This window comes from Nicotiana sylvestris, chromosome 11, assembly GCF_000393655.2.
Source record: "Nicotiana sylvestris chromosome 11, ASM39365v2, whole genome shotgun sequence".
Classification (NCBI taxonomy): Eukaryota; Viridiplantae; Streptophyta; class Magnoliopsida; order Solanales; family Solanaceae; genus Nicotiana; species Nicotiana sylvestris.
This window is the reverse complement of record NC_091067.1, coordinates 74,155,855-74,168,370: the sequence shown is the minus strand read 5'-3', so window position 1 is coordinate 74,168,370 and position 12,516 is coordinate 74,155,855. Positions and strand designations below refer to the sequence as shown.

Genomic DNA, 12,516 nt, shown 5'->3' with positions numbered 1-12,516 from the left:
TTAAGCTTATCTCCTTCACGTGCATCCCACATGCTCGAATATGCCCGTTTTTGTGCACCTAAGGGATGGACCTGGTTCATGCCTGATCTTCCTGTGTCAATCTTCAAAACTAACTTTCACTTGGGCCAACATTAGTGATAAAGTTGTGTAAAGAATATGTGGTGGCAACCTTAATTAATGGATGGAGGGAGGACTAATTCATAAAAAAATAAGACTTAATCAGATATGTCCATCAAGTAACCAGTTCAACGTCGGATAAGACATGCTCTGTAATTAAAAATTAATTATGGGCTTATATAACTCTATTAGGCCCACACAAGTATAAGGAAAATTCTAACAATATACGCATAAGATAAAGAAATTTTGCTGATGTTTTCTGTTATTTCAGTAAATATGTATGTTACTTTACAAAGTCAAAGAACGGATCAACGGCAAGATCTAGAAAAGATCTAAGTTCATCCCAATCTCCATGCTTTAACAACTCATTCATGTCCGGAGCTAATGTGTGGGACACTGAAGGTGCTTGACGCACTGAACTTAATTGACCCATAAGCAGCTGGCTATTATTTGATATGTCATGAACATGACCGCTAAAGGGTCTGGTCTCAGCGATATTATTGTGCGGTCTCATAACTGGAGCACCAAAGCTAATTATATAATCTGAAGAATCGGCGCTGCATGTTTTTGAACTTGTATCAATTTGGTGTCGCTTTGCTGCTGCTACAGATCTCCATTCCGGCAGGCACTTCCTATATGACCCATTTCGCTTAAAGATTCTGCAGAGCGTCCAAACTTCCTGCAATCGCCATGAAACCAAAATTTTCATCCGAACATCTTTCGGGACATATTATAATTAAATAATTAAAGGGTATTTTTCTTATAATTTTTAAATATTTAGACGAGAAGATCACACAATTCAACATGGTATCAGAACATACAAAGATCTTGAAAAAACAAATTACCATATATATGTTGGGTCCATGATAATTTATCATATGAAATATGTAAGGTGGCGTGTTGAGACTTTATATTATTAATTACCTAATTTAGAAGTATGTTTTCTTCTAAAAGTTTATGTTTTGAGATATGATGACGACACACTTCACAAAGATAACTAGTACATAGGAAATCGCAAATGGACACAAATTAGTTGCATCATCTCCACAAAATTTCTTGGCGGTATTTGAACAATCATTAGGTTTTTAGACCCAATTAGAATCCCATTATATATACCACGAGAGTCTGCTCTTGGTAATGTCTAGTGACCAAAACTAAAAGGAAGAGCAATCACTAGTGTATATAGATTTACTTACAGCTTCTTGAGCAATGCTTTTAGCTTCAATATGTTTTGTGGATTTATCATTTTCGGCAGGAAGTCGAAACTCGTGCATCATCCAATCAGTTTTGGTGCCTTTTCCTGCACTCCCACGGTAGTAAACCAATGACTTCTTCAGCCCAATACATTCATGACGACGGCCTTCTCCAACAGTAGAATAAATAGGTCTGTCAATACCAGTAGCCTTCCAGAATCCAGAACCTGTCACCCTGTTTGGTCTAATACTATTTCTATACTTTCTGCCCCTTTTACAAAAGAAGTACCATTCCTTGTCTCCCATGTTGCTAGACTCTGCACGTCCACCAAATTCAAAACACATCAGAATCTCTAACTTCTTTTGTTTTAACTTTTTCCTATTAATTTTATATCTTATGGGTTTCCAAATAATATTAATATTGAACTTCTGTAGGAATAACAGAGGTTTAGGAGTACTATATATATATATATATATATATATATATATATATATATATATATATATATAATCTTGAACTTCTATATGGAAACATAAAAAGGACAACTAGATCTGAAGCACATGCAGTTTGGCTAGCAATTAAGCTAACATATTTCATAAGAAAAAGGAGTCATGGCTAAAGTGTAAGAATATCATAGTAATACTTAGTAGAGAGATTTAATTAGATACATACTAGGAAGATCCCAAGGGTCATATTTGTAGATGTCAATCTGTTTGATGAGTTCAATGGTGATGGGCCTTTTCTCAACTTTCCTCCGAAGATAAAACCCTACAAGTTCTTCATCTGTTGGATGGAATCTGAACCCTGGAAGTATAACGTCCTCCTCTTCTTCTGTGTAATTACTAATTCTAACTATGCTACTCAAGTTTTCCACTTCCATAGTTTATTTTCTTTTCAAAATGATCTTTTTCTTCTTCTTTATAATCTTCTTCTTGGGGATGAGTAAGCTTACAGAGAAACATTAATATAGGGGCCGGTTACTCAATGGTATTTATATAGTAAAAATGTGACACTAATCAGGAGGTTCGACTAGACTTATAGGTATGGTGGTAATCGAAGTCAAGTCATTCGTATTGACTTTATTGTTTGAGAGACCAAATAATATCACTAAAATGGAATAAGTCTTTAGTCTATTATTTGCGCTTGTGATCATTATTATCATCACCATTTACGACTTAGTAGGCTTGAATAAATTCATTCATTCTTTCTGGTCCCAGTAAATTTAAACCCCCCAATTATATTGTCTTTAGTTCAGTGTTTTGCTGACTGCCACGTGACGTTGAATTCGTAATTAGAAGAAAGCAAATTAAGTGCATACGACCGAGTAACTTTAGTACCTTACTACTAATAGTCGTCATATAACCTTAGTCACCTAGCTAGAAATGTTTTATACTCCTCGAGACCTCAACTAATTATTGACAAAATTTATAAGACGTTAAATATTTATCTGTTTTTAAGGATATTAATTAATACTTCTTTATGAAAAAATAATAGCTAGTAAATATACAGAATTAGATGTAATTATATACTTATTACTCCCTCCGTTTCAATTTATGTGAACATGTTTGACTGTGCATGGAGTTTAAGAAAAAATAAAGACTTTTTAAATTTGTGGTCCTAAACAAGTCAAAAAGAAGTCCATAATATTTCTGTGGTTATGGAAACTTCTCATTAAGGATAGAATTGGAAGTTTAAGCTAAATTGTTTTCAAATTTAGAAACTGGTCATTCTTTTTGGAACAGAACAAAAAGGAAATAGATTCACATAAACTGGAACGGAGGGAGTATATGATTTCATTGTTAAAATTTGGTACTCTCAGTATATAAAATTCAAACTCATATTTAAGTGTATCATTCTGTTATATATGAATATCTATTCCTGCTAGCTTGAGATAACAATATAGAGTACTAAGAGCCACCAAACTTAAAGCACAATAACCTAACTAATTATGGTGATAAGAACGTGAAACAAATATTCTTTTCAATGTCCTCGTGGACTACTTATGCTTCAGAAAAGGATGATTTGTCATATAAACTGTAGAAGTTAGAAATTGAAATGCTTCTGAATTTTCATCATCATTTCCTTGGAATGCATATGAAAATTCACCTGCATACTATATAATTATTGGTAATTTGGATGAAAAAATTAAATATAATACAATGCATAATGATTTCCCACAAAGAAAAAATTAAAGAACTAAAAAAAAAAAACTCAATTTGCAATATGGAAACACACGATTTGAAGCAACAATTTAAGAAATATAAATCACAATTCAATTTGTGTTAGTGTTCTTAGGCTAATTCCAAACCCCAACGCCACGAAAGGTGAAAGTATTGGTGGATGGTTTAACCAAAAAAAAAAAAGGTTTGTATTAGTTTTCTTCTGATTAAACTCTAGAAGCAATCATAATACACAAATATTTAATTAACCCACGAAGTTTATCATAATTGCAACCAAGTCATAGGATGGATATTAAATTTGAATGGCAATGTTTGACAACAAGAGTGAAAGACCTAGCCAGTATATGTGTGCCAATTTTGACCAGCCGAAAATTAAGGTGCATGAAATGAACAGTTATAATTCTGTGCTAGTGGAAGAAGTCTATTGCGGAGTCTGTTTATAATTTTTTATGACTAAAACTGCCGGCCGCTTTTACCTTCAACACGATCACAAACTTGAAGCTTTATTCCATAAAAATTCAACTATCACTGTTACTAGTTGCTTTCTTCCGTAGACAAAATTCGTTGGTGGACGACTTCTCCATCAACCAAGTCAGTTTGACTTCCATGCGCTATTAATATCTCTATCCTTTATCATGATCTGCAATATTTAAGTTGGGACCAAAAGAGTTGTCGCTGCTCTATTTGTATATATCTTACTTGTTTGTGTGGCCAAACTATGGTTCGAAATAGTACCATTTTTTACTAATTGTTTTGGCAAAATAAAATAAAAATAAACCAGTTGTGTCGTTGAGCCCGTGCTTGAATATAAGCTGAACAATAGTTTTTCCCTCGACTTGACCCTCGATTCGAAGCCTAGCATATATGAAGAACTATGGTTAAAATAAGAACTTTTCAGTAGCTAGAAAGTAGAGAAACAAGTTTGTATTGCCTTGATATGTGTGTTACAATTTCCTCATTGAGTAAAAAGCTTCTCCTTTATATAGTAGGAGAGTTCCATCCCTAGTACAATTCTAAAAAAAGGTAAAAAAATCCTCATTTCTACTTAATTACTGATACACTACCGACATCAGGTGAGATCCGCGCCGTGATATCCGGTTGGGTGCGGATATCACGGCCCTCTATTAGTCGTGTGCAACCGTTTGTAGTGCTTTCCCAGGTCTCGGAGCTCGTTCTGGGTTTAGGGAAAGTTATCTCGTCGAGCTTGATGGCGAGTACCCCGTTACTTTGGACACGCGTCGATCATCGGCTGGTCGCCTCTAAATGTGAACATCACGTATTGATTACATTTCTTCCTATAAAAGCTTTGACCTTTTGTACTTCTTCTACTTTCTGGTCCTGGCTTTTACCTTCGAATTCTCTAGCTGCTTTCAACTCTCTCATATCTTCATATCTTCATCTTTGGTCTTCAAATCTTCATAATTGTTCTTAGGTTTCTACCCTAATCTTCATCCTACCATCAAATCTCCATACTATTTTCTTCAACGTTCATACTTTTTTTTTAAAATCTTCATATTTTGCCAAATTGCAATGGCTAGACCTTCCAAATCAGTTCCTCAGCAGGCTGCCCCATTATCTTCCCACCCGGCCATAGATGCTGAGGTGGCTGCTCCCGAGATGGTTGCACCCAAGGCGGCCCTAGAGCCCTTGATGAAAAGCTTCATACCCGGGGGTTGTTTAATCGGGGATGGCTTCAAAGTCGAGAAGGCCTCCTCCAAATAGGACCGGGGTGAAAGAGCATAGAGATATATATATATGCTCAATTACTGAAGATATCCTTCCCATAGTATGAGAGTATTATAAATGGGAAGGCAAGGACGTGGTTGTCACCCGGGCCCAAGGACGATATTACTACCCACCTAGAGTGGTATTCAAGTGTTTACATTTACCCCTTCACGCTGGTCCCAGTAGACCCGGTGATTCTGGCCTTTTGCAATAGGTACAAGGTGTGCCTCGGGCAAATCCACCCATCCCTTTGGAGGATCATGATCCTCCTTCGTCATTTCGTGATCAACACTGAGTATACTCGGTTCACCCTCAACCAACTGCTTTATATGTACAGTCCTCAAAGTTTCCGAGGGGGACTAATCAAGCTTGCTCGCGAGCCAACAAGGCTCCCTTCTAGAGTATCGACGAAGATCAGGACCGAGGTTGGCAAGGGTGTTTTGTTCGGGTAAAAACTAAAGACCTGATCCCTCCCGAGTTCCTGCCATTCCCCGAGAAATGGAATGCATCTTGTAAGTGTAGCCTTTCCATAAGTGTCAATTTTCCTTTAACTCCTTTCTCATCATCAACATTTGTTGTCGTGCCGCTATTGCCCGGGTGCCCAGTACAGTGCCCCAGCTCAAGGAGTGGATCAAAGGTATCTGCAAGCAGATGCCATACTTCGAGCGCTCATGGAGAAAACTTTCAAAGGGAAGATGGGAGGCTCGTTGTCATAGTAAGTCTTTCTCCTGAATAGTTATTACTATGCCTTAAACTTACATGATACTGACCTTTTCTCTTTCCTTCACAGGTTTACCTAAGACCACCTTAGGTTGCTAGAAAGGGACGAGGATGCATCCTTATCCATTGATCCCTCTGTTACGGGACTAAAAGGAAATTCCGTGGGGAGGAGAAGAAAAGGAAAAGAATGTCCTCGAGCTCCCTAGGTCCCGAGGTGAAGCCAAAAAAGAGGGCGGCTTCCCAGACTCTTAATCCCAAGAAAAATACCAAGTCCCGCGTGCCGGACTCTAAATCGCTTCGCCGGCTTAGGGATGAACCCAAAGACGATGACATCCTTGTCACTCATGAATATACCCCTGTTGGGGAGCAGGCGGCAACCGAGGAAAGGAGCCACGAGGCCGATCTCCTTCCGACTTAAGAGGCCGAAGTGGAGACGGGGTTGTGACCTCCCCAAAGGTCACTTCTATTGCGAAGAAGGTGACCGGTGTGATAGACATCATCGAGACACCCTCATATATCGAGTCCATGCTTGAAGAGGCCTAAATAGTTAAGTAAAAGTCAGGTAAAGGAGTTCACGGCACAGATGACCCTCTCCAATCGTTCTTCGTTGGCGTGGACATCCACTTTGGAAGATTTTTCCGGGTTGGGCAACTTGGAGGTCCTGAAGAAGGATGCGCCTTTGAAAGTTGGCGGGCTGAGTTCGAGCTCACAATTGGTGAAACATTTTCCCCCTCCAAGTGTGGATCCCCGCTGTCGCACCCCCCTTTTCCCCTTTTTGACGGGGAAGTCCGGGTTTCAACATTCATGTGGGGAATAACTCATTTCCTTTTGGGAGTTGGGTATTTGAAGAGTCTCCACCTAACGAATTATGGTGCGTTAGGGCACCTTGAGCAATTAAGTCATGGACTAGTTTGCATTACCAGAGATTTACGGTAAAGGCTCAAAATAAATTTGAGGGGAAGGTATTAGGCACCCATCGCGGTCCACAACGGTGGGTTTCGGGCTTACTTAAACTCTGTGAATTAGTCATTTTAATAAATAAAAAGTTTTAACACGTACTTGCAAGTAAAAGGCATATTTTCACATTCTAAGCACGTGTATGATTCAAGTAATGGAACAAGGGAAAAGGTTTGAACAAGTTGCATATATATAAAGAAACATAAATTTATTTAAACAACGGGAGTTGGGAAAGAGGGGTCCTAGGTTGGTTAGCCTACAGGATCATACCCACACAATGCCCGGTAAACACTCCTCAACGAGGGCTACATGTGACATTAGCACGTAGTCATCATATTCCTTACTACTCAATTACCTTCCCTTGGTCATAGCCTAAAGCGTTCTAGCAACCTTGAAATATATCCTATGTGTGCACTGCCCGTTCCTTCCTCGTGGCCCTGGAGGTATTTAGGACCTTTAATCTAGGTAGTTCTAGACCATCCTAAGGTTTTAAAGGATAAAAGTCTAGGCGTCAATCAAAAACAATTAGGACTGCATTTAAAGGGGAACAATTAAAGGCTCACATTTACCTCCACAAACATAACAAGTAAATGCACATCTCCAAACAACAGTTTCAAGTATTTTAAAAAAAAATTTAGAACGTGATATCTAGGTGAGCAGAGATTATGCAGTATTGGATTAGGACCAAAGTGTCAAAGAGCTGAATCCTACTTGCCTACTAATTCTTTTAAACTTGTTGAGTGTAAGCAGTCTCAAATAACAAGGCACAGTTTTATAGTTTGCAAAATTTTAATCACCCTACAGGCTTGCCTAGGCTTACAACAGTGATGTCCTAGGAGCATGATATCTATTATTGATTAAGAATGTAACTAAACAACAAACATTTTTAGACGGCAGTTTGGATCCTATATGCATGCTTTCTAGCAATATTATTTAAGGCAACATTGAAACTTATTAAAGAAGTGAACAGATTAGTTAATTAAACCAATTCAGAATAAACACACGTGAATTAAACTGTTTTTCTAACTAACTGGTTTTAAGTTCAATAGGCATGATTTCTAATTGAACATAAGGTGAAACAAACTGCATTCATTTAATCAAAGTGAAACCCCTATAGGCATGGTTTTCTATTAAAGCTGATTTTAACTCCTATAGACATGGTATCTAGTTATTAAAAGCTGATTTAGATCCTATAGGCATGTTTTCTAACAAACACATTTGAATCAACATGGATCCTATAGGCATGGTATCTACCCAATTTTACAATATATAACTACCCTCCCTTTTTCACTAATCACCCCACTATTTGTTTACAATTAATTATTATAGACCAAGAATTGAATGAATTAAATAAAATGAATAGAAATTAAGCTATAGGGAGCATGAAGTAGGCCCAAATGATTTCCAAGCCTCCAGTAGCCTCAAATGCCAAATTTCTGTAGCCAATTTCATGTCTAGGTGTGTTAGAGTTCCCTAAGGACCTCAAGGATCCCGGACAGGGCTCACACCTAGACCTTTCTCTAATAATAACTGATTTAGGTGCAGTGTGGAAATGCCAGCCCTGACATGCTAGAGTTCAGAGAGATCTCAAGGGTCTTAAGGCAGTACACATATCAGAGGGACATGACCTAGTATTTTAAGAGTAAGTGGAAGTGCATAATGGTTTGAAAGAGTTTAAAAGAAAGGTCTTAGGACTGAAAAGAACTTCTGAAAAACCATTAGTGATAAAACAGTTTGAGGAAAGTGTAAGAAACCATTTGCAATCAGAACACAAGTCATAGAACAAAAAAACTTTTGGAAGCACTTTGACAAACAACTTTCACACAAGGGAAGAGGGATTGGGAACATAGAGAGTGCACCTTAATAGAGCATACAAACAACATGATACATAGAGTTTGAAAGGGGTTCTATAGAACTAGTAGATTAGATAAAACCAGGTCATGAAGCAAATGATCACAGCAGAAACATGTTGAAGCCACTCTGGAGAGAGTAACTTAGCAGGAATAAGGCAGAACAAACAAGGTTTTAAATGGACATACTAGGTAGGTGCTAACAAGTGTAGGCATTCTAGTTACATAGAAGCAGAGTTTAACGAAAACGGTACTTAGTCAAACATGCCTAGTTGCATATGTAGATCTGTCAAACAAGACAGCAAGTAAGCAAGCATAGTGGAAACATGTTGATCATAGATTTTAGCTGGGTGAGCAGTAAACAGAAGCAAGCATGGACATCAGGCCACATGAACTAAAGTAGTAAGCAAACACATAGGTTTTGATTCTTAAAAATTAATTAGAAGCATACCTAGTTAGAGAATGAAAAACACAAGATGCGAGAAAGGTATTGTGCAATTCCCAGCCTTGGCTTGCTAGAATAACAGGGATCACAAGTAGCAAAGAGAGAAGAGAGAGAGAGAGAGAGAGAGAGAGAGAGAGAGCCTTTTAGAGTGTAAAGTGATAGTTTCTAAACTATTATCTGTGTCATAAGTGAGAATGGGAGGGAGTTTATATAGTAATCAAGAGTTAAACAAAATAAGGTAAGAGATCTATTAAGTAGCAATCAGGAAAATTCATGGAATCAATCACACATGTAAATCAGTAAGTCTTCCCTTTAATCAAGGGATAATCAAATCAACGGTAAAAGCATGATAGATATTTAAGGAAAAGAATTAAGTAAGGTTTGAGTATAGAGTATATAATTAGGGATAAATGAACAGAAGTTTCAATTAAGGAAACAATCAATAAGAATCAGCAAATAACAAATAAGGCAAAAGAAAAACTAATTAAGGCAGGGAGTTCAATCAAACCGAGTAGAGAAATAAGAATCAAAAGTTTTGTTAAGGAAAAGAGTTCAAATCAAATCAGGAAATAAGAAATTTAGAATAGTCAAGGGTTCAATCAAAGAGAAAATCACGTAAAGAGTCAACAAGTCTCACAAACAAAATAAGGTAAGAAATGAATAGTCAGGATTCAACACATAACTTTAGCGAAACAAATTGGTAAATCAAGAAAACGACCCTGACTTAAGGAGAAAAATATAGTCTTAATATGAATAGTTAGAATGAACATAAACACACAAAAGTAGGAAAGTTGAACTAAGAAACTCAATAGAGGCATATTAGGATAAGAAAACCACGAGACATCTAAACGGCTAAAGAAAAATAACAAGAACCAAGGCAAGAACAAAGTCAGTACACAAGTACTTAGAAACCAAATAAAGAATGTCGAAAATAATTAGGGCTTTTAGTATAAACGAGTTAAGGTTAGAGCAAACCTTACGAAATCATTCAAGACACATAAGAAGCAGAAGATCTAACACTCAAAACTATCAAACATTTTTGGAAAAGAAATTTTCGGGAAACCCTAGTTTAGAAAAATGGAAAGTCATTCGAACATCAGAAGATCCTTGTCAAATCAGAAGTTTTTTTTGTAAAAATCATATGAAGTAGGTCCAAACATCTCAGATCTTTACAGATCTAAGAAGTTTATAAGAAATTAGGGTTTCGAGAAGAATAACATAGAAGCGAGCTTATAAACCTATAGATCTAAGGAAATATAGGAAGCTCTTACTCGGAATCACACCGAAATAGCCTGAAACAGGCGAGAAAGGACCATAGATGCAAGAAGACTAACCCTGATCCCTTGAGGACCCTAGAGATGGTGAGACCAGTACAAGAGAGAGGCCATTAGAGGCTTGGGGTGGTGAGAAACCACCATAGACAACCACAGGTGAGTGACGGCGAGGTCCGATTAGGGTTAGGTTTGAGAGCTTTTGGAGAGGGAAGGGATTTCATGGTGGTGATTGGTGGGAAATGAGAGGGTTTGGGGGGGGGGTGGGGCGTTTAGTTTAATTTAGGAAAGGGTTCATCTAGACCGTTGATCACAATGATCAACGGCCCAGATTTTCCCACGTATTGGGTTGGGGCAGATGGGTATTGGGTTGGGTATATTTAGGTTAAAAAAATTGGGCTGGGTATTGGGTCCAAATTAAGGCCAAAATTGAAATAAAATAATGCCAGATTTTAAATAGTCACTTTTAATAACTAAATAATTTATAAAAATAATAAATGAGTACCAAAAATATCTTTGTGTACTAAAAATGATTTAAAATAGTTATTTAACATTTTTAAAATATAAAATATCATTTTATGCATAAATAATATAATTATACATTAGTAAGGGCTATTATTGCAAAGATGTGCAATTTAGCTTAAAAATATAAATATAATTACAAAATATGCACTAAAAATATTTAAACACTATATTGGAATAAATAATAAATTTGTATGGCTAAATCATCATAAAAGTAATTTGAAGGATAATTATTGGATATTTATATAATAAAAAAGGAGAAATGAATTGATTTGGAGCTTTTAAAACTGTAGAAAAATTATAAAAATACTTATGCATGGTTATAACTGTATATGTACTATTTTGAAAGTATATATATGTATTAAAAATATGTGAGGGAAAAATTGTGTATCAACAACTGCCTCTCTTTACCTAGGAAGGATGAAAATAGTTTTCGGATAAAGAAATTATGGCCAATTTTTGACCGGATGGGATGTTTTGGAAGACAGAGGCCGGACTCTGGTCTTTGAGCAACCTACATATGCCTAGTTTTACAGAAATCAGGCCATGTGTAGTTCAGGATTCATTGGCGGAATATACCGATGATATTATTACAAGAACGGACACGAGACTTCGGACCGGATGCAAGAGTGGTCATGGTGAACGGTTCAGTTCGAGATAGTTTGGAAGGAACTGGAGCGAGATCGCTCCTGCTAGGATAGTGGTTGCTTGTTGGTCACCTGCAGATAAAAAGATGCTACAACCATGTACTTGTGCGAAAATTTAAACATGATGCAGATTTTCCTTTTGGACCATGAAAGATGTCTTCGGACGGTTAAGGATGACGTCCTCTGACCACGATGTCCTGGGCCATGAATTGTTTAATAAGGGATTCACAGGCCATGAAATGGTGTTCTCGGTCCATGCAGATGGTGCCTCCAAACCATGACGCCTTTGAATAATGATATGCAAATTTGAGGGATCCTCAGGCCGTGGCATGGTGTCTTCCGGCTATGAGGATGATGCCTTTTAGACTATGACGCCTTTGGATAGATTGGCAATATTTCAGCCCATGAGATACAATAATACGATGCTACCAAGACAAGGCTTAGTCTTGTGAAATGTAGGGCTTAGCCCAATCGAAAAACAAATATATAGTACCAGAATAGAGCAATATTTATGTAAGGAGGGACAATGCTTAGTCCCATGCAAATATGGAGCCAACGATTAGCCTCATTTGAATGTGGAGGCAGGGATTAGCCTCATGGAAATATGGAGGTAGGGATTAGCCTTATCCAAATATAGAGGCAGGGATTAGCCTCATGCAAGTGTGGAAGCAGGGATTAGCCTCATGCAAATATGGAGGCAGGGATTAGCCTCATGCAAATATGGAGGCATGGATTAGCCTCATGCAGGTATGGAGGCAGGGATTAGCCTCATTCAAGTGTGGAGGCAGGGATTAGCCTCATGCAAATATGGAGGCAGGGATTAGCCTCATGTGTATATGGAGGCAAAGATTGGCCTTATGCAGGTATGGAAGCATGGATTAGCCTCAT

At 37.5% G+C, this 12,516-nt stretch overlaps 1 protein-coding gene across 1 annotated transcript; it reads right to left on the bottom strand.

The window, feature by feature from the left end:
• Positions 1 to 353: 353 nt before the first annotated feature.
• On the bottom strand, positions 354 to 2,288 carry LOC104228064 (transcription factor JUNGBRUNNEN 1). Its single transcript, XM_009780469.1, has 3 exons — positions 1,984 to 2,288; positions 1,314 to 1,627; positions 354 to 796 (listed from the first exon to the last, which is right to left on the bottom strand). The coding sequence occupies exons 1-3, from the start codon at positions 2,189 to 2,191 to the stop codon at positions 401 to 403; spliced, it is 918 nt and encodes a 305-aa protein (XP_009778771.1). The 5' UTR covers positions 2,192 to 2,288; the 3' UTR covers positions 354 to 400.
• Between the last annotated feature and the right edge of the window lie 10,228 nt (positions 2,289 to 12,516).

What these genes read in the sequence shown, in the direction of transcription:
- LOC104228064 (XM_009780469.1), bottom strand. Translation starts at nt 2,191, where the DNA reads ATGGAAGTGGAAAACTTGAGTAGCATAGTTAGAATTAGTAATTACACA. An exon ending in TGACCCTTGGGATCTTCCTA is followed by an intron (nt 1,628 to 1,983) that starts GTATGTATCTAA and finishes GTGGACGTGCAG; the next exon opens with AGTCTAGCAACATGGGAGAC. An exon ending in AAAGCATTGCTCAAGAAGCT is followed by an intron (nt 797 to 1,313) that starts GTAAGTAAATCT and finishes TGGCGATTGCAG; the next exon opens with GAAGTTTGGACGCTCTGCAG.